General features: G+C 42.6%; 1 protein-coding gene and 1 long non-coding RNA gene across 4 annotated transcripts; one reads left to right on the forward strand and one right to left on the reverse strand.

Moving 5' to 3' along the window:
• The first annotated feature begins 1,438 nt into the window (after positions 1–1,438).
• Positions 1,439–27,976, forward strand: LOC148332106 (bromodomain-containing protein 4-like). 3 transcript variants are annotated; one of them, XM_088302214.1, is made up of 22 exons: positions 1,439–1,581; positions 4,409–4,500; positions 7,633–7,873; positions 7,980–8,072; positions 9,000–9,137; positions 10,365–10,497; positions 10,570–10,874; positions 12,301–12,672; positions 13,356–13,484; positions 14,270–14,494; positions 15,786–16,000; positions 16,344–16,444; positions 17,526–17,783; positions 18,140–18,235; positions 18,305–18,739; positions 19,433–20,020; positions 20,758–20,855; positions 20,953–21,067; positions 21,844–21,977; positions 23,394–23,584; positions 24,366–24,648; positions 26,501–27,976. In XM_088302214.1, exons 3-22 carry the CDS (start codon positions 7,745–7,747, stop codon positions 26,567–26,569), a joined length of 4,107 nt encoding a protein of 1,368 aa, XP_088158340.1. In that variant the 5' UTR covers positions 1,439–1,581; positions 4,409–4,500; positions 7,633–7,744; the 3' UTR covers positions 26,570–27,976. The 3 variants fall into 3 exon arrangements, with proteins under 3 accessions (XP_088158340.1, XP_088158341.1, XP_088158343.1); XM_088302215.1 differs by having other exon boundaries at positions 18,308–18,739; XM_088302217.1 differs by lacking the exons at positions 1,439–1,581; positions 4,409–4,500; positions 7,633–7,873; positions 7,980–8,072 and having other exon boundaries at positions 9,008–9,137; positions 9,612–10,497.
• On the reverse strand, positions 4,087–22,859 carry LOC148332107 (uncharacterized). Its single transcript, XR_015844617.1, has 3 exons — positions 22,716–22,859; positions 14,260–14,450; positions 4,087–4,105 (listed from the first exon to the last, which is right to left on the reverse strand). It is a non-coding gene; the product is annotated as an uncharacterized LOC148332107 (long non-coding RNA).
• Positions 27,977–27,998: the final 22 nt, after the last annotated feature.

Below are 27,998 nucleotides of genomic sequence, written 5' to 3' on the forward strand. Positions count from 1 at the left end.
AAGATAATCAGGTTTGGGTGTGGTCCGTGGGAATGAAAAGTTGATGCTCACCTCTCTTTGTTCTGTAATAAGAGTTCTGACGAAAAGAGTGATGTTTTTTGTATGGGCAATTTGCGCCCCCTTTTGGAGAAGAGATGCCTTTTCAAAAGCCAAGTCATGAGTTAACATGTCCCAAGACGTTTTAACACAAGGCCATCATAGATTAGTTTTAGTTCATTTGTCACTAATTCCGTTCAAAACTTCTATGGACAGAAATTTTAGGTGCAGCCGAGGCAATGAGGGGGTCGCGGTTTGGTCTAGTAGTGCATCTCTGCTGTTTGCAGATGATGTGGTACTGTTTGCTTCTTCAAGCTGTGATCTCCAACGCTCAATGGAGTGGTTTGCAGCCGAGTGTGAAGCGGTTGGGATGAAGATCAGCACCTCCCAATCTGAGACCATGGTCCCCAGTCGGAAAAGGGTGGAGTGCCCTCTTCGGGTCGGGGTCGAGATCCTTCCCCAAGTGGAGGAGTTCATATATCTTGGGGTCTTGTCCACGAGTGAGCGTACGATAGAGTGTGAGATCGACAGACGGATTGGTGCTGCATCTGCTGTGATGCGGACGCTGTATTGGTCTGTCGTGGTGAAGAGGGAGTGGTGATGGACGGCGAAGCTCTCGATTAACCAGTCGATCGATGTTCCTACACCTATAGTCACAGGCTGTGGGTCGTGACCCAAAGAGCAAGATCTCGGATACAAACGGCCGAAATGAGTTTCCTCCACAGGGTGTCCGGGCTCTCCCTCAGAGATAGGGTGAGAAGTTCGGTCATCCGAGAGGGACTCAGAGTCAAGTCACTGCTCCTCCACGTTGAGAGGAGAAGATGAGGTGACTCGGGCATCTGATTAGGATGCCTGCCTGGTGAAGTGTTCCAGGCCTGTCCCACTGGGAGGAGGCTCTGAGGGCGACCTAGGACACGCCGGAGAGACTATGTCTCCCAGCTGGCTTGGGGAAGCTTCGGGATGCTTCCAGAAGAGCAGGAAGATGTGGCTTGGGAGAGGGAAGTCTGGGCTTCCCGACTGAAGCTGCTGACTCCGTGACCCGATCCCAGATAAGCGGCTGGATGGATGGATGGTTTTGCAAGATTTGTTTTTTATTTTTTTGTTTGTCTCCTTAATTACAATTATTATTTGCTATTTATATTGTCAATCTTGGCATATTTTAGGGGGAAAGGTGGGTGTTGCACAGGGTGCCAAAAAAACTAGAAATGCCGCTAAATTCGATATTTGGGGACAAGGTATATTTTCTGAAAATTTTCCTTTAATTTACATTTTCACGAAATGAAGACCAATATCTATGACCCAAAAATTGTCGTGATAAGCATTTTATGTAACACAATTAATTATTGTAGTTGTTCCAGCGTTGAAATGGTTGCAAATGGTTGCGTAATATGCCCGAGGAGAGGGCGGAGCTTCGCCTGACACTGACAGCGGCGTCCCTCCCGCCCGGCCGCCGTGCGTCTGACGTCAGCGACGTCGAACGGGGACTGTTTGTTCTGGATTTGGGGCGAGGAAGGTCTTCCGACCGCTGACAACCTACTCAGCCAGGTATGAATTTTGCTTGCTTGGGTCACACCGGTGTATATAGCGAGGGTGGGAAGCCGGCGGGGCCCGGTAAAAACGCGTTCAGACCCCGTATCGGTGGTGTTTTTCCCTCCCCCTGTCAAGAGTGAACCTCGGCATGAGCTGTGTTCGCGCGGGGCCTTGCACCGGTTCAGGCCACACACGAGATGGATCATTTTGGCGTCTTCTGAAGCTAACGCTACTTATGGCGCATGTTGTCTCTCGGCTCCTTTCGTTACGTATCACAAGCGCTAAGATGGTTTTCGTGGTGTTTGAGACACTGCGCCGTTACAAGTGTGTGCACGTTAGCTCGCACTCGTGCTAAAAGCAGCTAGCTTCGCTCGAGCTGTTTGTTTGTAGCCCCCGTAGGCCGTATTCATGACATAACTTACGTACAGCAGACGGCGTAGTCCCGGCGCCATAACGCAGGGGCCGTGTGCAGCGTGACGTAACTAGTTTTCGTGAATACCGAGACGTCCTGGTTGTATTCTGAAAGGCGGTTTACGTGTGAAGTTGACACTTGATGGTGAAACATGGCGACGTGCTCGCTTGTCATGGAAGGTTAGCAAAGACAGCGGTGAAGCAGCTAACACAGCGCTTTTTAGGTTGATCTGAACGCTCCTTTATAGCTGCTAGTGGGTCCTACGGACACTTGGCGTTACGTTAATTCCCTTGTATTCCCCTGTCGGTTGTTTTAAGACGTTAAATTGCCGTCAAGAACATAGTAGCTCAATGGCTAACAGTTCATACGTAGGTAAAATTAGCTTCCACTAAACGGCTTCGCTTTGATGTTTGCACTTTGAAGAACGCCACAAAGGTTGTTGGGTCTATCGCTGCCGGCCACTCTTAAGTAGAATCAAACATTTTTTACGACTAAGGTAATTATCTGCGTGCCTGCATCGATGATGTATTCATCCTATGATACTGTAAGTAACTAAAGGACAAAATGGGTGAGGTTCGACGTCATCTTATCCACAAACAAGCTTGTTTCGTGATTGAGTATTCAAGGGATATTTGGCATGTCACCTCGTGCGAAAAAAATGATACATCGCCAACAACGATTTCGACAAACTAAATCATTGCAGTTGCCTCGACGCAAATCTTTGCAGATTACCAGTTACAATTTATCATCTATACAAATATACCCCCCTATTTTAAGCAAGCAAATGCTTGTCGTCTTTATATAAACTGTATTTCAACAAGATTAGAAAGAAATGGGGTGAATCTTTACTGTTAGTGGTGTTAGAGAGCAAGTCCCACTATATGTATATGTTCCAGCTCCAAAATGTTTTACGGCACAGGTGTCAAACTCTGGTCCTGGAGGCCCGCTTTCCTGCATGTTTTCCATCTCTCCTGGGTGCAACTCACATGATTCAAATGAGCAGGAGACTTATCAGGCATCTTCAGAGCTTGTGGATGAGCTGATCATTTGAATGAGGCGTGATGCAGCCGGGTGAGATGGAAAGCAGCCCTCCAGGATTGGAGTTTGACATCTATTCTTTACGGTATGCTTTTATTGACAATCCACAACATGTGTGAACCACACAGAGAATGGGAAATACATTCTAAATCTAAAGGGTATGCAGTCTCAAAAATATGACACAAAACAAGAACAATCATCCATTATCTTAGCCGCTTATCCTCACGAGGGTGCTGGAGCCCATCACCGCTATCTTCCGGCAGTCGGCAAGGTATACATGCATGTTTTTGGAACATGGGAGGAAACCGGAGTACTCGGAGAAAACCCATGCAGACATGGGGATAACATGCAAACTCCACACAGTAAGGCCGAAGCCGGAAACGAACACTGCACCTCTGCACTGTGGCCATTTTGCTAACCAGTCATTCACGGTGCTGCCCACGAAACAATGTCAAATCTTGTCTGTTTCTTTCAAGCGTTTATATATAGAGGAAAGAGGACAGCTTTGAAATATTCTTTCACTAGTGGATTACAGTGCTCATGATGTGATTCATGTTTGCTGTAAGTTGAAGATTCAATGCAATACAACACAACTTTATTCACAACAGCTGGAGCTGTAACAAAGCGCTTTCCACATGGGGCAATATAAATTAGTGGGAAATTAGAACACAAATTGAAACACAAACATGTATACAAGTTGGAGTAACTCACGTGGACCCTACGAAAGGCAGAGTTCTTCAACCCTCCTCTCTGTTAAATTCTTCAAGTGTATACCATAATACACCCTAATAGTGTGTATTGCAAAAGGCCTTTACCTTTGGTTGGCTGCTTAACGTACCATAGATTTAACAGGTCGTCGTTACCAGCTGATCAGCTATTAACTTACACCACTGCCAAAAGTGATCTTGATCTTTTTCTGCATCAACTTGAGGTTTACGTTCTCTGACGTCAACTGCACAAGGAGCCTCGCTTGTCTGTTAGACCTCTACTGGAAAGTTCCGTCACGCTGTCGGCCATCAATCAACCGGTGGCCACTGCTATCTACTCCTTTGATAACAACATGACGCTTTAGAAGGAGCAGAGTGGATTCTGAGGACGTGACAGAAAGAGTACCAATGAATAAATTATGTGCGACATAAAAATTGAGTTACAATTACTTTGCTACTGAAAGATGTTGGGCTATATGTTTAACAATTTGAACCCAGTCATAAAAATATGAATAGAAATTAAGAACACAATGTAAAAAATTAATTGTACACATAATTGATTTTATCTTGCTGAAAATGCACTTGTGATAGCTCCCCTTTAATTATTTTTTTTTTTTTACGCTTCCCTCATTTCTTCTTGTATTTCTGATTGGGTGTCGTGCCGTTCTCACTCACTGTGTTGCAGTTTGCACCCTCAGAGAGAGCGTCGCTGCCCCCTCATTGACCACACTATGAACAACCAGGCAGTTTAAGTAACGGCAAGACGGCAACAAACATGTAAGTCTTAACTCATTTAAACCAGGCCATTATCACTGGAGATTCAATGCCAGCGCTTTTCTGGATTTTGCCAGGCCCAGAGAATTTGTGTTCTAATCTTGTATAAACATGACACATACATAGAGAAAGATTGGACTATCCTTTTTCCCTTCTTCAGCAATTAGCATTAGAAAAGTTTCATCAAAATTCCAATCTCTGGGAAAAAAAACTGAGAAAATGTATCTTTTTGTGAAAGCATACATTTCAAGCATAATTTCAATTATGGCACAGTTGTTTTTGCTTTTGTTAATGCTCAAACATCTAATGTTTTCGTTCTACAAAGCAACATCACACCCCAAAAAGGGGCTTTTGATAGCAAAATAATTAATTTGCACAACACAAAACTAATGAAGGATATACGCAAGTGGACGTGGGTGCGTGCGTGTACACAATGTAACAGTCCAAGGACACTGAAGAGGTTTTGTGAGGGTAAAATATATACCATATTTCCCAGACTATTAAGTCACACTTTTATTCATCGGTTGGCTGGTCTTGCAATTTATACTCTGAAGCGACTTATGCATGAAAAAAAAATCCGAGATAGCCACAAGCGGGCACTCTGGATTTATGCACCGATATCTCCTACTCCTTACAGAGACTTAGAAAAAAAAAATAATTTCACAGACATCCACGGGAGGGAACTCTCGCCTTATGGACCAATATCTCCGACTCCTTACAAAGACAACTGAGAATGATTGAACACCAATACCCCTCAAAAGAATCATATTCTGCAGACTGCAAAGCTGTAGTAAAATTTACATCTGAAAACTAAACTGTAACCTGGCAGCAGAGAACAAAAAGGGACTGGCGAAAACGCTACTTTTAGTGGGATAAACAAAAACAAAATATGCTGAAATCTTAGATGCATCTAGAGGAACGAGTTTGCCAGTGGCTGCTTAAACAACGTGCGTGAGTCTTGTCTACAGGGCATTGAGGGTACTTCTCCACACTCTGGTATTAATATATAGGACATTGCGGGAGGACCTTCTTGGTGCTTCCGCTTCATGCAACGCAACTGCTTCTCTATCAGAGCACAGACAGCAGTCTCCCATGAACATGAACACTGGACACCTATTCTGTTCATGTTTATTTTTTGTGTAGCTAAGTAACCTTCTTTATGTTAGCATATCTTACACCTATTAAGCCTGTTCTCTATTTTTATATTAATGTTATAACGTTCCTTGCAAGAGTGAAATGTGTCTTTGAGCTATAAGAAAATATTTGTAAATAAATTACCCGCCAAAAAATGTGACTTATACCCCAGTGTGACTTCTGTATGTATTTTTTTCTACTCATGCATTTTTGGGCTGTTGGATTTTTACTTTGGAGCGACTTGTAGTCCGGAAAATACGGTACATTTGATAAACAACTAGTGTAAGTAGTGGATAAACAACTACTGTACCGTATAGTGAAATGAACCCTAATTATTAGAGAGAGACCAATATTCACCAATTGCAGAATATCAGCATCAGAACACCTCCCCCCTTTTTTTTTAAATATATCTGAAAGCTGATAAGAATTCTTAAAACTGGCTTCACTTCAGGGAACTATTAATTTAATATGGCACTTTATAAGAAATGCTGTAAGACTTTGATGAAAGCTGTAAATACCTTGTCTAAAAAGACAAACCTTCCACATGCATTGTAAATTTATTATTATATGAAGTTATTTTAAAAAACGTGCTTAATGGAATTTTGACGAAGTTAAGAGTTGGACGCTGTATGCCAACTTTACGATACTGATATCATCGTTTAACCCGAAGGGCTGCTCTTCTAGTACTGAAAAGCAAATTCAACTTTTCAGTTTCTCATCCCATGTTGCAATTCATTTGGTCTTATTTTGTCAACAAAAGTCAAGTGACTTGGACAGTGCATCACTTAAAATAACGCACAATACGATGATCAGATGGCTTGTAGCAATTCTCTTTGGTGTGGGCGGTACACCAAAATAGGTAGACTGGAGCCCTCGATGTTTACCCTCACATATTTCTATGTCGACAGCGGCTCAGTTGGTGCACACAGAGACCATCCTTGTCTTCGGCCCATTTTGGCACCCTTAATTTTGGTCCCCAAATTACCTGGCCACACATTGTCTGTACACACCACCATGATTACTTCCGGTGATAGTGCGTCTTCGTGTGTTGAAAAGAAGAGCAAAATGAGAAGATGGCTACAATGAAGAGGAAAACAACGAAGACACAGGAGCAGCAACGAGCATAAGTAATCACCGTAACTTTTGCTTTGCATAATGTGTTTAAAAGTGCATTAATCCACTAGAATTATACTTTGTGGCTAAAATTATGGGCTTCGAGTTAAGGTAATCCAATTTTAGGATGAAATTTTGAACTTTAACATAGTTATTAGCTAACGTTCCGTCGTAATCGTCCGCTTCCGGGTTTGGAGATCGCATTCCTCTCACAGAATGCAGCTTGGTATTCATTCTTCATTTAGGATTTTTTTAAGATAATTTTGTTGCGCAACAAGTATTTAGAAGGTTGTGAACCATGTCTGGCGGGGGGGGGCATAATAATAAGATAATGCAGAAATACCTCAAAAAAAAAAAAAATTGAAATCTGAGGGATTACTGTATTGAATCTGAGCTTGGTATTGGCAGATATTCAACATTAAGGGACTTGTTCTTGGGTGCAAAATGTGATCCGAACAGCTAAGAGGAAGAAAGTGTTGAAATGACCATGTTGTTATTCATGTTTTCTTGCGTGCCCAGTGAATCAAATTTAAAATAAAATTCCCTTCCCGTTTTTATCTGTTGTATGCTCATTTTTTTGAGGCATCAGATGGCAACTCATCCATTTGACAAAGGTTCTTGTTTTGTGGCTGTTGTTTATTAAAACTGCCCTAATAGATTATAAAATGCTGTTTTTGGTGGTGGTTGTTAAAGTCCAACACAAAAATAACATTTGGACACACCCAAAGCTTTTGTGGTTAGGACTGTTTGAACTGGCACTGCAAGTGTGCAAAAATGTTCTGACGTTATTGTGAGTTGCTGTGGAATACGAGGTATTATCTTCCTCTTGATGCTGAGAGAAAAATGGAGACCCATTTTAACCCCAAAATTCTTACTGCTGTTGAACAGAGAGTCGAGCCAGGAGTGGAATGGCCTGAGGGGGATCCCCCCGGTCCCACCTGCCCCCGCCAGGTCCAACCTGCCTAAACTGACTGCTCGGCCGCTGCAAACCACCACTGTGATGGGGGACGGACTGGAGCCAGGCAGCAGCCACAACCCCCCCCCAGCCCCGCAGCCTCACATCCTGAACCCCACACCCACTGAAATAGGGAATTCCACCAGACCCAAACGACAGACCAACCAGCTACAGGTGTGGAAGAGGGACCACTGCTTTTCATTGTTGAAATTTACTATTATTGTGGAGACTGGGATCAGCCAGGAGTCTACAACTGATTGGGCTCATTCTCTCTTTTCAGTACCTGCTCAAAGTGGTACTGAAGACATTATGGAAGCACCAGTTTGCGTGGCCCTTTCATGCGCCTGTAGATGTCGTCAAACTCAATTTACCCGTGAGTCACTTGTTTCTCTTTAAGAAGTTCCAATTGCCCATTGGTGAGGGCAGCCAACGGTCAGTGGAACACAATAGTGTTTGGAAGCTATTTTCCCCATTTGAAATATATTTAATTAATCCCAGGATCAAAATGTCACCATAAAATCTTTCTTAGTTGTACAGCTAATTTGACATGTTGACATTTTCTGAGTTACACCTATCACACAAGCGTAATTAGAAGTTAAGTACTGGTTAATAAAAATAGAAATGGTGTACTCACCCTTTGATAGCTGTTGAAGGGATGATTACTAAAGGTGTGTCACCACAAGTCTTTATGCAGAGTGATTTTTTTTTTAACCTTCCTGAAATGCAAGTGTAAATAGTTGTTTTATATTGATTCTACTGAGCAGTCAGGACAAAGAAGTGTGCGCGCTTTATCCCACGTCAGAATCATGTCCTTTGCAGCTTGTGGTTGACATCACACTTGTGCTTCCTTTTTGACATCAGTGTTATGCTTCTGTGGTGTCATCATGAGGAAAAAAACAGAAAAAAGCAAAACAAACTTGTGGTGTTAAATGCTTAAGGTAATTAAGTGTTGTGTGACGTCATGCATGATGTTTTTGTGCCACTTCAGATTCTGGTCGGTTTGGGGAATTATAAACTTTTAGGGACTGAATGTTATCACGACAGTACATCCTATTGTGTGTGGAATAAAAGTTACCAGTATGTATACTCATTGTAAGTCAAGCACTTGACACCATAGTCAGCATTTCTTTAAAGATGCAAATTGACTGAACTCATCTCATTTTACGATAGCCAGTGAAGTTTTAAGATAAAATTCATCCGAGCACAGCGCTGACAGGGGATACCAACGTGACCTTTAATCTTTGCCAACCACTGTTTAGATAACGTTTAATCTGTTTTCCCCTTTGTCCCACCTTTCTAGGACTACAATAAAATAATCAAAACCCCAATGGACATGGGTACAATAAGAAAGCGCCTGGAGAACCACTACTACAAAAACGCCCAGGAGTGTATTCATGACTTCAACACCATGTTCACCAATTGCTACATCTACAACAAGGTCAGTAGCTCTGGACACTTAGTTATAAATGTAGGGGTGTAATGATTCAGCATTTTAATCAACATTTCTATTGTTACCATAAAAAAATTTCACCAAGATGCTTTGCACCCAGTCTGCTGTTTTTACGCATTTTATATTCTTTTACTTATGTTTTGATCTTGTTGATGTGCATGTGTGTGCTTAAGTCTTTTGGGGTTGGGGGTGGATTGCTGTACGTAAAGGGCTTTACTAAAGAGATCAATATGTATTTGTGTGTATAGGTTTGTGTATATGTATGATATGAAGAGAGAACATTTACATGTATGTATGTATGTATATATATATACAGATGTGTGTGTGTGTGCATGTGCGTGTGTGTATATATATATATATATATATATATGCACACACATGCTCACGCGCGCACACACACAAGATATTTGCACTCATAGACAAGCAGTCCATTCAAGAATCCTCTCCTTTTCTTGTATCCAGCAGCGTCGAGAGCAGAGCCCACGTGATCAAAACAACCACTCCTGTAAAGGAGCTAGTGAAGACAGTGTGGGAGTCGCCATATTTATTAAAAAAATATTGAAGTTTGTGGTTTAAAAAAAAAAAAATCATGTGCACGTGCACTATTGTTATTCATTTCGTCATGGGCCCGGGTGAAGGCTTCAGGTGGCGGCTGCCCATGAGGTCGGATGAAGGACGAACGGCCGTGCCTTTTCTCTTTTAACTGTATTTACAGCTTTGCTGTTGGTTATTAAAAGAGTGTGGACTTGATCGACATTGGATTTTAGGACAAATAGACGAGTTGATGAGCACTTTTAACATCCCAGAAGAAATCGCGTGATGTGTACTTTGCTACCGGCTCTGGTAGAGGCTTCAAGTGGCGCAGGTCATTTGTAAACAAAAGCAGGACTACGCAGGACTGGCGCTCCCTATACACAGGTCACGCACAGTGCGTCGTCCATGGGGCGCGCCATCTCGTTCTCATTGTGCGCAAACTGAGGACAGTTATCATGGTTAAGGCAATATTCATGGGTATTGGCTTTAAAATCATAATTTCATGAAGACTAAACACAATTCACAATTTATCAGTGTTAAAGAGTAAGTATAGATCAAGATCATGGGACTGTGAGAAATATGCAAAGAGACTGCTGGGTTAAATTAAAGCTGGGGTTTGGAGCTGTGATTTATAGTCTTAATTTTACAGTATAGATAACAAAGTGTGCTTCCCTCCTGCAGCCCAGCGATGATATTGTGTTGATGGCAAAGGCCTTGGAGAAGCTCTTCCTCCAGAAGATCACACAGATGCCACAGGAAGAGACCGAAATTGCCGTGGTTGCCAAGGGACGCCGCGGCATCAAAAGAGAGCCTGGTAGAGTCGTAGTGTACTCAAGCTTCAACTCAAATCTTCTTGTGTTAACTCATTTTGTGTGCTTTCTTTCAGCTCCGATCAGCATGTCAGAATCAAGCCAAGAGCTATCCTCCCCATCCAGCACTCCTCACACACGAGGCTTCTCGTCCCCTTCCTCCTTCCCGCAGACTCACACGTCATCAACCCCGCCTGTTCTGGCCCAGCCTCCACGTGTGCCCCCCACACCCACAGCCCACGCACCTCATCTAGGACCCCCTTATCCACTCTCAACAGCAGGCATCCTGTCCCAGGGTATGACCGCTGTGGCCCCTCCGGCTAACACGCACCCAGGCCTCCATCCTAGCCCGATGCTGCAGAGCAATCCCTCTCTCATCAAGGTAACTACAGAGGGATAAGAGCTGGGCGATATGGCCTTAAAATAAAAATGTGATTTATTTTCACAAAAATGCCATTTCTAATCATAAGCGCTTTGTCCCCACCTTATGCTTCTGAGAAAAGAAAGTATACGACAGTAACGTCATTCAGAAAGGGTTTTGCATTTGACCTCCTTTCTGAGTCTTGTATTGACTTTTCCTGAAACCAAGCAAGATTTGGTTGTTTTTTTTTTTGTAGAGTATTCATCTCTTATCAAAATAGGTTGTTTGGGATGTTCAATCCCACTTTTTTTCTGACTTCGACCTATGAGAGTGACGCATTTTCACGACCATAAGGCGTACCGTATTTAAAGAAACTGTCTCAGTTCTGGGTGCTATTTCTGTATTTAACCCATACATAAGGCTCACCTTTGGTTTAACTGTGACGCACGCTGTGCATCCACCCTAAAATGTACCCTAATATGCTTACTAGCAAATGTTTTTAAAAAGGCTATGGGGGAAAAACAGCACGGTTATGCTTTTTTTAAGTAACACGACAGGTTCCCTCTATTCTGTGTCAGTCAATGTCATTGCCTGGTGGCTCCTCAGAAATGATGCCATCTTTTGGCAAACGCTCAAACAGTTCACGTAGATACGTTTGTGACTAACGTGGCCAATGGTTTGTCCAAGCATCCACATTCCATTCACAAATTGTTGCGTTACTTATTCAGCGCTGCTTCCGAGTCTTAGTAAACCTGTGTTCACCAGCTGTCCTTCACTTTAAACACCCTGTTTACAACGATGTCCTTCGTCAAGCTTCCCACAATGATGACAAGCTCCCAGGTCATTTGTTGCACTACAGTACCTACCTTTAGCCTCCTCTTTCACGTCCGCATGATGTCCTCAGTCGCATCTGCATTTCCCTTATATAAGCAGTGTGTCGGCAGGAAATGTTCCCAGTCAAGAGGAGCGCTCATCAGTCTTAACATTTACAGATTTTGTAACTCAGTGCACACACAAAGCATGCCTCGTTATTAGGCGCCCCGTCCACTTTGGAGACAGTTAAATACTTTTGAAAGCGCCTGATGGTCGTGAAAATACGGTAATCATGGTCAATGGTGCCCCTGTGTCGGGTCACTAACTACCGTCAGATTTACCCATAGGAAATAATAGAACTAGAAATATAGTGGGCCCAGCAATTCATGAGCGTTCAGGGACTGATGCCAATAGTGAATAGCCTATCTATGGGAATAATTTCCACTCCCCTAAAAGTGGTCAGAATTGTCTGAAATATAAATAAATCAAAATCATCCATATCAAACACTTTGACAGCATTTCAAATGCTTACCACCATCTTCAAATTTATTAATTGTTATTGTTGCAAACTGCATAGTCAGTGACCTGATGCCATTTTGTTTTTATGCTTTGACATCTTGTGACAATCCAACAGCAAAGGAAGAGCCAGAAGAGGAAAGCAGACACCACAACGCCCACAGCCAACGACCAGCTCAACGAATCATCTCCAGTCTCGGCGGAGACCCGGACGCGCCGCGAGAGCAGTCGGCCCTTAAAGCAACCCAAGCGAGACCCGTCACAGCCTGACTCCCAGCACCACCTGGTTGGCGCGTTGGAGACAGGAGACATGTTGACGCCAAAACGACAAGATTTGATTCATTCCTGCTCCCTCCTTGTCAAAGAGATGTTGTCCAAGAAGCACTTTGCGTACGCGTGGCCGTTTCACCAACCCGTTGATGCAAAAGCTCTTGGCCTTCATGACTACCATGACATCATCAAGCATCCCATGGACCTCGGCACTATTAAGGTAATTAGGCATGCCATTTGAAAAAAAACAAGTCTTTATTACACATTTTTTGTCATTGCTGTTAACAAGTACTTTGGTTGAAACTACTGCACTCTCTCAAAATCAGTTGTGGGACATTGTTAAATCTGCTGATTTGTTCAGACTTTGAAACTATTTTCACCATATGAAAAGATTATACTAGAAATATAGTGGGCCCTGCTATTTGCGATGGATAGGGCATTGAGGCCGACTGTGAATAGAAAATCTGTGAGAATAATTTCCTCTCCCCTAAAAGGGATTAGAATTGCTTATAATATTTAAATAAATGAAATATAAAACACTTTGATCACATTTAAAATGCGTACGACCATCTTCAAATATCTTAATTGATGTATGCTCAAAAAGTCGCTATTGCAAACTGCATAGTTAGTGCAAGTTCAGATTCAGACTTTTCCTGATATGTGGTCGAATCACAAATTGTTAGATGTTTTACACACTATGGATTAATCTGTTCTTTGAATTTGAACACTGTTCTGTTTTTCGCATTTCAATTGAAAATATTACAGGTTATAAACCGCACTTGTACCACCGAGAGCAAGGATGTAAGGCGTGGGTGGTGCTTTCAGCTCTTTGTAGCGATTGGCATCTACATCCTCCCAACTAAATATTTAAAATGCCTTGAAAACAATATTTGCTTTCTTTAGAAAAAGCTGGACAACCGGCAGTACAGAGACCCCCAAGAGTTTGCAGCAGATGTCAGATTGATGTTCTCCAACTGTTACAAGTATAATCCGCCGGGCCACGATGTGGTGGCCATGGCACGGAAATTACAGGTCAGCATTTTGTCCTTAGTATATTCGCAAAAATTGTTAATGCAGAAATATTGTACTTAACTGTGTGAATTAACTGAATTGTACTCAACAAATGTCATGCTATTAAGGGCTTATGGCAAATGGATTGTCATGTTTTGTTCCTTTGAGCGCTGAGATTTCCTAGTTTATTAACGCAACAGAGTACGTGGTCGCCGAGTGATCGTAATGGCATCATAGCACATGTGCTATCGTTGTTTGATGAACATGAGTATAAAAAAAAATGTGTTTTGGTTTTCATAAACATGAGTTTGCTGACTAATGCCACCATAATCTGCAGAATGTGCACGCGCGGTTCCTTCGCCGCTGCTGAGAGTAGCGAGCATGCCGTTGCCGCAGCCTCGCCTCGTTTTGCCTCACCTCACCTCACCTCACCTTTTTGGTGGAGAAGAGCAGGCTCAGACTTGAGAATCTCTGTTTCTCTATATTAAGTAATTGACCTGATTTGTCAGTCACTGCTTGTTGCAGACAAACTGATGTTCACAGTAAATTATTTTGCAAATACCTATTTAGAGTCACTGTCAACCTTAACTTCACATGAAGCATGCAGTTTCATGCACTGCCTGCCCATAAAAGGGTGCGGCCAAATCATATGTTGGTGGGACCAGTTGGTCAGACCAGTGCACACAGTAGTGTACATAGTGTGGAGCTCTGATGAATTATTTTATTTGTTAAAATACTTAATACTAAATGCTTCATTTTATTTTTCCACTCTCCTGCTAATAAGCCTTTCTCATACCTCCTCACAGGACGTCTTTGAGATGCGTTTTGCCAAGATGCCTGATGAGCCGGAGGAGGCCATACCAGTTCCCACGCCTTCGTCTGTCCTCCACCCTGCCCCCTCCGCTCGACAAGCGCCGCCACCTCCACCCATTGTCTCAGAAGACAGCAGTTCCAGTGTGTCCGAATCCGAGTCTTCAGCGGGAGATTCTGATCAAGAAAGGCAGCAGCAATTGGCTGTGTTACAGGAACAGGTTAGAGCAGTGGTTTTCAAAATTTACCAAGCACCACCTAAAAAATACATGGCTCTCAAATTATCAACATAAGGACCGTTAAAATACAGTAGCATAGGAGGCCCACGTATTCATCAAAAAATGATACAGGGATTTTATTTCAAAAAGCTTTGTTTGTATTTTTCTTACATATACAGTATGTATGCAGACATCTTTTCATGGGACAACACTAAAGAAATGACACTTTGACGCAATGAAAAGTTGTCAGTGTCTGGCATATGTAACATGGTAAATGTACATTGTTCTCTCAAAATTAATCCCTGGCAACAAAAGTGAGTGCACCCTAAAGTGAAAGTGTCCAAATTGAGCAGTTACCGTATTTTCATGACCATAAGGCACTGTCTCAGTTATGGGTCCTATTTTTGTAATTAACTCATACAGAAGGATCACCCACCGTATTATTTGGTGCAGAGATGGTAAAACATCGCCTACTTAAAACATTTGGTAGCATGCATGCACGTTAAAAGATAAACTTGCATGGCATGTTTTTAAAAAGGCAACGGGAGCAAAACTGAGTGTCGTTGGTTATATATATATTTTTTTAATACATCACACGTGCCATTTTTCTCTCTTTTTCTCTTTATATCGTGAAGCAAAGGAAAACGTTTTGTATTCCGGTTAAATAAAAACAGAATTGAAAATGAATTTTATTAATAGTTTTTCAGTCACTTCTCCATTAAAAAAATGGATTGGTGCTCAAGAAAGTCCATTCTTTCAATGTATTTATAGATAGTTCCATATTAGTAGTGCAACTTGGCTTAGTGTATATTTTTTCTTTCGATTTAAAATGCACTAAACATTTACACGCTTGCGGTAAACATCAATATGCATCGCGTTTGTGGATGGCTGCTGTACCCACAAACGCACAGACGACAAGCAAGGCAGCAGTTAAAAAAAAAAAATTGATTACTTTATTATATTCGGCATTGCTGGGATAGGCTCCAGCAACCCTTGTGAGGAGAAGCGGTACAGATAATGGATGGATGGATTATTTTCTCCATTTTCACTTAGTGGGTGTACTCACTTTTATTCACTTGGGTTTAGCTATTAATGGCTGTATTTTGAGGGAACAATGCATTTACACGGTTGTATATAAGGTGTACACTACTTTTTTTTTCATTGTGTCAAAGTGTCATTTCTTTAGTGTTGTTTAAGTATTCTTTCACATAACACAAGAGAGCGACCCGTTATTTTTTTTTAAAGTAGTGTTAATGAGGCATGTTTGTAAACCTCATATCTTTCTCCTCTGCAGCTCAAAGCTGTGCACGAGCAACTGGCCGCGCTGTCTCAGCCTCAGATTTGCAAGCCCAAAAAGAAAGAGAGGGAGAAGAAGGAGAAGAAAAAGGAAAAGCACAAGAAGAAAATGGGAGCGGAGGAACCCGCTGAGCCTGCCGTGCTTCAGATTTCCAAGAAGATCAAAAGCAGCAAAGAGATGCCCACTTCCAAGAAGGAGAGGAAGAAGCCGGGGTCTGTAGTTTTTGCGGCACATTGGATAGTGTTCCTTGTAGAAGCATTTAAAAAATATTTTAAATTAATGCATAAAATGAATAATGAATTACAGAATATACTGGAAATTGCATAATAGATGTATAAATAGTAAAAAAAATTCTACAACTCTAATGTACTTCGGGCCACAATTTTAGTAGGTTTAATTTCCATTTTTGTCAAACTTCTTTAACGACCATATTTGCAGCCATTAGCCAGCCTTCTCATGACATAGTGTTACATATTCCTTTATGACACGCTTAATAACACATTTCAAAGGTAAATGATGCATTGTCTAATCAGCTGATGCGTTTATGAATTGCAGTAAGAAAGAAGGCATCAAAAACAGTCGTCCCACCGTGGCCCCTCAGACTGGGCCAACCCCTCTCGTACCTTCAGCCTCCCTTGAAGCAGAAGATGACATGGGTATGCATGTTAGCTCATAAAAAAATTCCGTAAAATCTCTTTGTAATTTATTAAAGCAGATGTGTAGACAAATCTAGGGACATTATTATTACAATACAATACAACTTTATTTGTATTGCACATTTCACAACAGCTGGAGCTGTAACAAAGCGCTTTACATATGGTGTAAAATGAAAACTAGATATTTTACTCATTTACTTAGTTATTTATTCATTTGCACATTCATATAGTCACCATTAGTTGCATGAAGCATTTCAAGTTGGTACGTATCCAATCTTGTTTCAATAAACCATGTTAAACATCTTGGAGACTAGCCATTTTTGGTTTACTTAACCTATTCCCTCAATACAATTTTATTTATATGGTGCATTTTACAACAGCTGGAGCTGTAACAAAACGCTTGTATGCCGTATGCCGTCATATACTATATTTTCACAACCATAACATGGTAGTTGAAGTATACGCACACTACGGTGTTAGATAATTTGATAATTACTAATTATCTTCATCATATCTATTGCAACTAAGTCTGTGGCAACATTAATCAATCTCAAATTGCTTGTATCTGAACTAATTTCTCCTTACTAAAATGATTAGGCTATCCATTAAGCTGTTCCAGAACCCCTAATTCCCCCCCCCCCCCATAGTTTTAATCACGTGATCAAACAATGTATTGTGAAAAGTAAATCTAATAACATAACATCATAGGTAGTCGTGTTCAGCGTGGCATTGTGTTCGGAAAACTTGAGCATCTTAATACCCCTATCACGTGCAATAATAAGATTTGGAACCATAATGAGGACTAGTTTAGAGCAAAAATTACTAAAATACCTGAAATATGTAATGTGCTGAGAGTTCCGTGAATATAAATCAGCAGAATAGTAGTCTGATAAGCTTTCTTAGTGACCCGAGGTTCCACCTTAATTGTTCCACTTTATTGGCATGGTGAAGGCTCGCATTCGTAAATCGAGGTACCAGTGTGTGAATTTTAAATAATAAAAACGACATCGTGGAAACCCCTGTATTCATTATGTCATTAATTACCATTGGTCAGAGTAAACCTGCCCCTTGTCCTCACCAGACCTGTTCGGGAGCTCGGCAATTGTTGGAGGCAAACCCATGTCGTACGAAGAGAAGCGGCAGCTGAGCCTCGACATCAACAAGTTGCCTGGCGACAAGTTGGGCCGTGTCGTGCACATAATCCAGACCCGAGAGCCCTCCATGAAGAATTCCAACCCGGACGAGATTGAAATCGACTTTGAGACGCTGAAGCCGTCCACGCTCCGTGAGCTGGAGAAATACGTATCGAGCTGCCTCAAGAGGAAGAAGAAATCCTCAGGTAGGCATTTTCAATTTGAGACGTAGGTGAGACCGGAATGCGTACGCCCACATTGGCTCACCTTTTCTGTGAATTATTAAATATTGTTTTTTTTTTTTTTAATTTATTTATTTATCCATCCATCATTTTAAATTATATTATGTGAATTTAACAGCCACAGACAGAGCAACGAAGCCTCCCATTTTGTAAAATGTACTCATTGTAGTCTAGTGCCCCCTCCTTTGGACTATCAGTGGCCGCTTTACAGTGGCTATCCAAGCAACTAGTTGAAAAGGCGTGTATTCCTTTAAGAATAATTGAGTCCTTGGTTACAAATGATATTTACTTGTTTGAAAATCCACTGCGTGTCGTTGTAGAAAAGCCCCCGGACATGACAAATGTCATTAAGTTGAAGACGGGATCTTCATCCTCTTGCACCAGTGACTCCTCTGATAGTGAAGACTCTGACAATGGTACCAAACTTAATACACTACCGCTGTATTCTTCTATTTAAAAGCTTCTAATTGACTGTATCTGTTTAGCAGGGCTGGTTCCCAAGCAGCAGAAGACGCTGTCCAACAAGGACAACAAGAGGACGCAACAGCAGCCGGTCACCACTGTCACCAGCATCACTGGCCCGGGCGCGCCGCAGCCTCAAGTGGTCCAATCCAAACTCCCGTACATCGCTCCCCCCCCTGTTCCCGTGTCGATCCCCGTGTCGATCCCCGTTCCTATCCCTACCCCCGCTGTCCCTGTCCCTTCCCTGGAATCTTCCCAGCTGTTAAGCACCGGATTTGACCCATTGACCCACTTTATGAACCCTCACCTAACCCAGCACAACACAGAGCCCGGCCCGGTCATCACAGCTGCTTGTCCCCCTCTCACCTCTGGCCTCCTCAATGTCACCGCGCCTGTTGGACCCACACCTTCTGAGACGCACCCTTTCCTGAACCAACATCCCGTCATACCCTCGCCAGGTCAGTTCCAATTTGCAACCAGAGGTGGGATTTTTAACTTAAATAAGGGCTGTCGTTATTGAATCATTTTAGAATCCCTGTCACAAAGGGCGGTGTGGCTCAGTGGTAGTGGTCGTTTAAAAACCTAGAGGTTGTGGGTTTAATCCCCTGCCATTGTGACCATGTTTGACATATCCTTGAACACGATACTGAACCCCCAGTTTCTCCTTGTGTTATCAGCTGGTAGATGCATCATCAGTTTGAAACTATTTGAGTGCCTTAATAGGAGTAAAAGTGTTATACAAGTGAAAGGCCGCTAAAAGCCTACTTTGAGCCCTTACCAGCGTTACCCTGTACCAATTATTTAGCTCAACATTTTTCCCCTGTCCTAATCTTAACCAAATTTAAAATATGAGCAGCATGATGCCATGTAAGTGACTACAGGAAAGTACAAAAAGAACAAGGGCGGATTACTGTTGTCTTATCCGAAAACTAAATTTTTGTTGCAACCTCTTCTAATCGTCATTTTTAATGTGGTGACTGACTTGTGCAATAATGCAAACACTCAACACAACCAGTTGCCCCAAAATAACTCATCACAGGATAATACCTTAGGATAATCTTTCCAATACATCTTTTGCCAACGTATATCAGACAAGACGAAAAATTAATGTCCTAATATGTACTCTTTTCTCTTTTTTTTTTCATTTTCAGCCATCCATAGCGCGCTTCCCCAGCAGCCATCTCGCCCTAGCAGCCATGCAGCACCACTTCCTCCCAAGAACACCCATCCACCCCCTTCCTCGCTCCTCTCTCTCCCCACGCCTCCACCTCAACTTCAGAGCTCGCTTCCCCTCCCTCCGCCTCAGCCTGCTCCACGGCCCCGTGTACCTTCGCCACCTTCTCACGGGATCCTGGGCACCCTCTCTGCTCAGCCGCCCCAGGCCCTGCTGGAGGACGACGAGGAGCCGACGCCCACCAGCGCGGAAACGCCGCCTCTCAGCCAGGTCCAAAGCTTCCTGCAGTCGCTCCAACCGCGGACTTCCGGGCAGGTTCAGCCGCTGCACTCGCCTGCACATGGTGCCAATCAGCTGGGACCCGCAATGCAACCCACAATGACGACCACACCCACGGCCATGCATCGACACGGCAATGCCCACGGCCACACGCAGCAGTCCTACCCACACGCTCTTGCGGCAGCGGTGCAGCAGCAGAAGGGAGCGAGCCTCCAGCAGAAGCTTCAACAGTTGCAGCAGCATCAGCAGCCCTCGCCACGCATCAAGGCCGACCAGTTTTCTACTGGTAAGATATCTAGATAAACACCTGCCGGTCTTAATACACCTTCATTCAAAGGGTAATTGTGCATCGGGTTTACGGTCGAACACTGCCACAAATAGTGAAAAAGGACCACCAGAATCAGAATGCCCTTTATTGTCATTGTACTCGGTGTACAACAAGATTGGAGAGCTCCCCTCTCCTGTGCAATATAGAAAATAATTCAATTAAATATATCTATTGAATTAATTAAAGATTAAATAATAAATAAATATGAAATAAAATAAATAAAACACATTATGTTGCAGTTCTACAAGGCAAAAACCTTTCTTAATTGCCTATACACTGGTACCCTGATTTAGGAGACAACCTAATTATTAGTTCTAGGCGTTGCGAGACAATATGTAAACTTGTGAGTGATTTCTCTCTACCTATGATGAGCATTCTTTGTGCCATCTGGCAGCTGACGTCTGCTTGCTTTAAAATGTTTATTGCCATTCCCAGTTGAATTTTACTGTCTAACTTGTTTGTGTTTTTAAGCACCACGCATAACTTTGAGCCAAAGCACACATTTTCAATTAGAAAGAAATCTTGTCACGTCATTATTATATACCATTTTTTTCCCCAATTTTACAAACAGCCAGCAGTATGAACAAGGGTGTTTCAACTTTTTATATCCACTAAAAGGGTTAACTTTCATTTTTCACAATTGTGTTGGTTGGAATGCTTAAGCAAAGCATTTTCAATCACTGCTGCTCTTTTAGGTTGCCTGCGTGACAGTTCCTCCCCGCTCATGATGCACTGCCCATTGATGCCTCAATTCCAGACGACAGGACAATCTCCATCGCAGATCAAGAAAAACGTCAGTCTTCGGTTTACTGGCCCGTGAAACGATTTACTATTCAGCTCATGTTTGGTTCTTGCATATTTGGACATAACACTTCAATATTTTTTTTTAGGATCAGAGGTCAAACTTGATAAAAGAGGAGAAACCGTCCCACTCGCCAGTGCTGACCCCTCCCCCGTTCAGCCCTGCCATGCGCCTTGACACACAAAAACATGACAACAAACACAGTAAGTGCATCCCTTTATGTCTTCATTGTCAAGTTATAAAGTAAAAAAATGCAGTATTTCTTCTAACGGTTCCCTCCCCTTTTAATTAATCACAGGGTGTAGCAGCCTTAAAAAAATGCCACACACAGGGGTTCTCCGCCAGATTTTTAACTCAGTACTTTCAGACTGTTGGGCACCCAAAATCCCTGATTCATTTAAGATTTAGAATGATATGGCCCCGTGTGCAGTAACTACGCGAAGTTTCCGGCATAAGCGGGCAGCAAGTTTTTGTCACACTTTGTCTGTCTCGTGGAATGTTTGGCCCAGACTTTCTTTATTCCAAATTCAGCAGCCGAATGTGCACGCCACTGTAGGGGTTATTCAGTTCATATGCATATGCAGATGGAGATGGGGCGGTCACGGCCAGTTGACTTTGTTTAATTGCAAAACTGCTGATGGAAATGAGCCATGTTACTAACAATAATGTTGTCATGAGTTAGTTGATGTTAAATGGACCAGTTGACTAGATTGCTGAGTCAGGTCATATTGTTACCACAGCAATCGATCTTTTGGTGTGCTGATCGGGACACAAGACCTCACGCTACAGTAGTAAAATGCAACTGCACTAATAAGATCCTGCTTGCTATCTGGTAATCTGTACAGTTAAATCAACCCAGACAGTGTTTGAGGAAAGACCGTCATAGGCATGTATGCATGCATGCATGACCATCTCATAGCAATATTTTTTTCATAATTGCTTTTCAGAGTTATGCTTTGTGTTTTTTTGCCTCCCTCAGGATTAGATGCAAAGTCGTCGGATGGTTCGCGTCCCAGTTCACGTCTCCCCGACTCCCTGGTGCAAGCCTGCCCTCAGCAGGACACCAAAGTCAAGCAAGAGCCCAAAACTCCCACAGCGTCCAAGAGGACACCGGTATGTTTGAATGCATGATGACTAGTATTTTTAGGATTTAAGTCCGTAGTTCTCAAGCTTTTCACACACACTACCATCTCCAAAAACAAAACGCTTCTTTTAATGTCCCACTAAAATGTCCATTAAAATGAACTAGCATAACACAATATTCATTAAATATAAGGTAGTGATTTTATTCCTAAATAGTCCAAGACTGTCATATTATGCACAGTTTAAACAACTAATCAACAACATTGTGCTTGAATTAGGAACATTTGTCAAATTAAATTGAACTATACTTAAGAAATGTATTGTATTCCCACCTACGGACCTCTGTCGGAAATTCCCTCACCCGGGAAAAAAAACGTATGCATTAAATTTTCAACTACTATGTTACATTAACGATTGATTCCTCACTCCGGAAATTCCGATATCCCGGAACCCGGAAGCCATAGCGCCAGTAGCGCAAACTCAAGCAGTTCATGCTCCGTACAACAGATAAACTTTGACCGCTCCGTCATGATCAGATTCAAAACGACGACATGTAAATGACTTCTTTGGCATGAGTTTTACTGAAATTGCGAAAGATTTCAAATCCATTCATTTACATTTCCGTCTATAGATCATGGCATCCTAACGACGAAGAACGGTAATGACCGTGGAAGAGAGTGAAATGCATTCTATTATGCAAAGTGAGATACAAAGTAAAAAAAATAAACAAAGAATCGATTCTGGCTCAGTACGACTCCGGCAGTTTACCTGCTCAGACGAAATTGCTTGCGGCTTGACAGAGGAAGTACAGCGGCGTAAATGAACGTGTCCTGGAATGCTTTAACTGTTGTCGTGCTAAAATCTTCCCGCTAACCAGACTGCAAATTAGAGCAAAGGCTCGTTCAATAGCGCGATCTTTGGACATAGGACTTTGAAGTGTCCCACGACTGGCTTCAAAAGTTTTTGCACGACATCAGCTGAGCAATGCCACTTGTGTGGTGAGGGAGGGTAGGTAAAGTTAGAGAGTGAGTGAGTGGAAGAAAAAGCTAAAAAAAGAAAAAAAAGCTGTATTTTGTTAACATACTCGCACGTTGATGCAGGTGTTGTGAGCATTCTGACAAGCCTGTTTGTGACATGTCGGTGTGTGCGCGCATGCGTGAGGAAGAGTGCAGTGGCAGCACACTTCACACTTGTACCGTAGTTGTTTCCCCACAAAAGTAAATTCTGTTAAACGGAAAGAATGGACAATGCAAATATGATTCTGTACTTACTGTAAACGGTTTGCACACTTGGATTTTGTGGTATGTTTCCGTACCACCGGAGGGAGCCAGAATCCCTGATTTAAGCGCGTGACCTCGAGATTTTGATCATCACAGAGAACACATCATTTTTGTTACACCTCTAACTCACGCCGCCTAACAATCTTCTCTTTTACCTTCGTCACAGGATGTGAAGTTAAAGAACATGGGCTCCTGGGCCAGTTTGGCCCAGAGGTCTCAATCCACGCCGGCGTCGGCCGTCCGCTCGTCCAGCGACAGTTTTGAGCAGTTTCGACGGGCGGCCAGGGAGAAGGAGGAGCGGGAAAGACAGCTTAAGGCTCAGGCGCAACAGGCCAGGAGGGAGCAGGAGAAGCTGCGGTAGGTCATAACACAGCCAAACATTATTGAGGCAAAGCACAGATTTTACATGTCAAAAAATGTCACACGTAAACTGAAATAAATATCTCAAATTAGTATACTCAGAAATGTGCTTACTCTATTAGAAATAGAAATAGTTAATTGCACGGTATGCCATCAAGTGGAAGAGCATTTCATTGTTGTGAATGTTACAATGTGCCGTGGCTGTAGAAGGATGGACAAAAGTACATAACTTGTAGTAATTGAATAATAATTTTTGGGCCTAGTAATTTAAAACCGATAATTAGCTACAGCACACGATATGATCCCTTCTGCGATAATCAGTTACAAAAAATATATAAAGTGAACCTATTTGTTAAAGGTTTATGCTAATTAACTAATTTAATGAAATGAGATGTTTTTTTTTTTTATTTCAGTACTTTTTAATTCTAATTCTAAAATCATAAACAAGCATCGTAACATTGCGCAACGGCGTATGTCAAGTACCGTGTAACCCGAGGACCTGCTGTAATACAAATTTTAAGTGTATAATTTTCAAATTTTAGTCATTCTGCATAAAATGCTTATTTTATGTAGAATTATTTATTTCGTTTAGAAGTAATCAAGTAACACATTGAATGAAAAGCTGAAATTAAAACAAATGATTTTTTTTTTTGGGACCAATTTTAAAGGAAAAAAATGAATGCAACAACTATTACATAACCGAGTGAGCCCAGTGTTGCCTGTGGGCTCGCGTTAGTTGCAATAACGCCTCCTCTTAGCCCGGCTTCTTGTTCCACAGCCGCGACGACGACGACACTGTGGAACACACTCGCAGGGCGCAGGAAGACACCCGCCGACGGCAAGAGCAACAACAACAACAACAACAACAGCAGCAGCAGCAGCAGCAGCCATCGCCCCTCGCGCCCACACCTCCCTCTTCCACCCCGCCTACTCCCTCTCCGCAGCCTCCGGCTGTCCCTCCTCCAGCGCCGTCCCCGACCTCCTCAGCTGCGCAAAACGCCCTCGACCAGCAGAGGGAGATGGCGCGCCGTCGTGAACAGGAGAGGCGCAGGAGGGAGGCGGTAAGTAACCTGAAGTAACATGACTCACTTTGGACTTTTCCGCAAAACCCAGCAAAGGGAAATATTTCTACTACATTCACATAGCAACTCAGCCTCCAACTACTGAGATGAATCGATTTGTATTAACAACACCACCTGGTCTGATTCATAAAACTCTTCTATATCCACATCTCTAGCATGGAAATAGGGCCTTGGCATAGTTGAGCCTGCGGTGCGCGGTCAGATCCAGGCCGTCCACAGTTTTTACCAAATCAAACTATTACTACCACTAACCATGTAGTATTTTTTATCTGAAAGCAGTGATTTAATTTGTTTATTTTTGTGTCAAAATGGTTTGGTGGGAAAAAAATGAGACCATGAACATTAGAGCTTGTCGCCTCCAAATCCGCATTCCGTCATCATGGTTGCGTTTGTAAATGCTTTGCTCTCAAGACTGTTGGGAAAATTCGGAACATTGTCTAAAGGTGCCTTTCACTTATTCAGAGTGCCCCAAAAAATGGAATACTGGAGCTCAGTGCGTTAGGTAGCGCAAAGGCAGTACACAGTTGAGGCACAAGATGCTGATTTTGGGCTGCCTTCAGAAATTCATGTGAGCCAGGCATGCACAAGGATGGCCAAAAATATTAACGACGTTAAAAGTTTTTCTTTTTAGTTTAAAGTGGCTTGCCGTGACCAGAATGCCGCATCACATTGTAGCCAAAGGTACAAATACCTTTGAAAAAAACATTGTTCAGTCCTGACGTTGAGTAAATAGTGGTATACAGTGAACCCTGGTTATCGCGGTTAATGGGGACCGAGACCACCCGCGAAAACTGAAAATCCGCGAAGTAGCGGCGCCCCTTCAGAAATGCTTAAAAAAAAACTATACAGGTATACAGTAAACCCCCCTCTATACAGTACACCATATAGAATACGGGTAGAGAGAGAGAGAAAGTGAAATTCATGTTATAACAAAAAAAAAATATATTATTAAAACTTTTTTTTTTTTTTTATTCCCCAGCCATTATTTTTGTATTTATTCAATTACTTTTTGTATTTATTTATTTACTTCGACTTTTACCTGCTGGTACGCCGTCCGGTGTGCCCTGTGAAATGAAAGGTGGCATTCTTCATTGATTTATTTATTCATTCATAACTGACAGCCTCGCGTTCCGCTCATGCCCGGGCGGAAGAGGTGCTCCTCTTCGGCTTAATTGTCACGCACGCCAGACTTGCTCCCCCAAAGCGTGTCTCCGTTTGGTTGAACTCGGTTTCATTTCGCCCCGCTCGTGCCCCGGGCGGAAGGTGCTCCTCTTCGGCGTAATTGCCACGCACGCCGGCCGGCCTCCTCCGGAGCTCTCGTACGGTCCCGAACGGAGCGAAACGTCACCCCCGATCGTGCCTGGGGGAACGTGCTCTTCTTCGTCCACTCTCCTCTCCGCCCACGCTCTTCTTCGGCGCACGCCGGCCATCTAACCGCTCCAGCGCCCCGTCGTGCCGCTCGGCGAAACTACAATGCCCCCGCGGAGCGGAGCGAATGGAGAGCCCCGATCGTGCCCGGGCAAAAAAGTTTTTAATTTTTTAATATTTTTTAGACCCGCGAAGCACTGAACCCGCGAAAGGTGAACCGCGAAGTAGTGGGGTTTCACTGTATTTCATATACATGTAATTTTAATGACGGCTTAGATTTAAAAAATAATAATAGCTGTTGCGGTTCGATTGTTGCCTCAACAGTTTTTCTATTTCTTTTGTGACCCTGATGAAAAATTAATTGCCCACACCTAGGCCAAAAATAAACAAAAAACGGTCTGTTAGCTTTTCCAGTTTTTGGAGTTGACAATTCACATAAGTCATGTTCTTTTCTCCTATGCAGATGGCCGACACCATTGACATTAACTTCCAGAGCGACCTGATGGCCATTTTTGAAGAGAATCTCTTCTGAGTCGGAAGGGCGGCAATGGCTGCATGAGAAGGACCTACACGCACACGCACACACACCCCCACACGCACACGCACACACGCATCCCCCCACATGAACGTAAGTACATGGACTACAGAGTACTTGTCCCCTATCTCACGCTGTCGTACCCCCCCCCTCTCCCAGCGCAGATACGTTTTGGTGTCTGACGAGATGTTTATAGTTATTGGCTTGCAAAATGGAGTTAAAAAAAAGTCATTTAAAAGGCAGAGTGATAGTCAAGGGGGCGTGTTAAGAAAAAAGATGTAATTCAAAGAAATTATGTGGAAGACAATAGATTATAAAAGGCACACAGACTTTTGTCATTCCCCTCTCTTTAAATTGTTATTCTGAGATGGGAGTTTTTGATTGTCTCTGACTCGTTGGGCTTGTTTTCTCAGGACACAGCAGCACAGCACCCCCACCCAGCCCCTGCCCCGCCTGCCCACTACTTTGTGGTGTAAACCCTCTTTTGCACGAATTAGTTTAAATGAGACCCGACGACCGAGTGATTAAAAAGAAGCCCACAAGTGTGTCATCTCCGCCTTAGCGCTCTGGCCTTTATTGTCTATGATCACACCCTACAAATTATACATATTATAAATACATATATATAAATAGATATATATTCTATACAAGGACAAGGCAACATAAGAGAATGCAGGAGGAATTGGTTTCTGTGTGCGCGGCGGGCGACGATCTTTTGCGCTCTTTGCATTTTATTTTGTAGAATTTACTGTAAAGATGAAAAAAAAACTTTTTTTATGATGCCATTGATGATTTTGTTTGTCTTTCTTTCCTCCCCTCAATCTGTTTTATCCTCCCACCACGTGCACACTCTATGCCAAAACTATTGAGTTCTGAAAGTCCATTCACGTTCTTTCACTTCATAAGAAAAGCTGTTTTTATTGCTTTATTTTTACCCCCCCAGTTTTGAAATCAGAATGTGCGGCATTTTTTGCTCTGGATTTTTGCTCACATCGTCTCTGCACTTTGACTTGATAACACCCACTTCCCATGCAAAGTATAATTTTCCGTCACACTATACATGTTTAAGGCTTTTTTAAGCCCTCTCACCCTACAACTCCTGCAGCGATTTATCTTTCCGGAGTGTTTCCATTGTGACTAGGCTTCCTTTACACTGGCCTGCTGACCTATGAGTGTTTTAAACATTCTGATTAGATCCCTCCACCTTTTCTTACTTGCTTGTTTTTGGACTTTTATTGTTCTTCCCGTTTTACACCTTTCCCACCCACTGATTCATTTTATCCAGAACAACATTTGCTATGTTGACAATTGAGGCATTGATCAATAGATTCTTCTTCAGACTATGGACATGTTTTTTTGTTTTGTTTTTTAAGAAAAGTATTAAAATAATATTTCAAAAAAATAGTGGCGTGTTTGGGGTCTTTAT

The sequence above is a fragment of the Idiotropiscis lumnitzeri genome, chromosome 8 (genome assembly GCF_059441095.1).
Source record: "Idiotropiscis lumnitzeri isolate Australia: NSW breed Sydney's pygmy pipehorse chromosome 8, RoL_Ilum_1.0, whole genome shotgun sequence".
In the NCBI taxonomy this organism is placed as follows: domain Eukaryota; kingdom Metazoa; phylum Chordata; class Actinopteri; order Syngnathiformes; family Syngnathidae; genus Idiotropiscis; species Idiotropiscis lumnitzeri.

Coding starts and splice junctions, on each gene's coding strand:
- LOC148332106 (XM_088302214.1), top strand. CDS start 7,745: ATGGGGGACGGACTGGAGCCAGGCAGCAGCCACAACCCCCCCCCAGCC. Junction 9,138..10,364: donor ATTGCTACATCTACAACAAG/GTCAGTAGCTCT, acceptor TCCCTCCTGCAG/CCCAGCGATGATATTGTGTT. Junction 18,740..19,432: donor TCCCGTCATACCCTCGCCAG/GTCAGTTCCAAT, acceptor TTTCATTTTCAG/CCATCCATAGCGCGCTTCCC.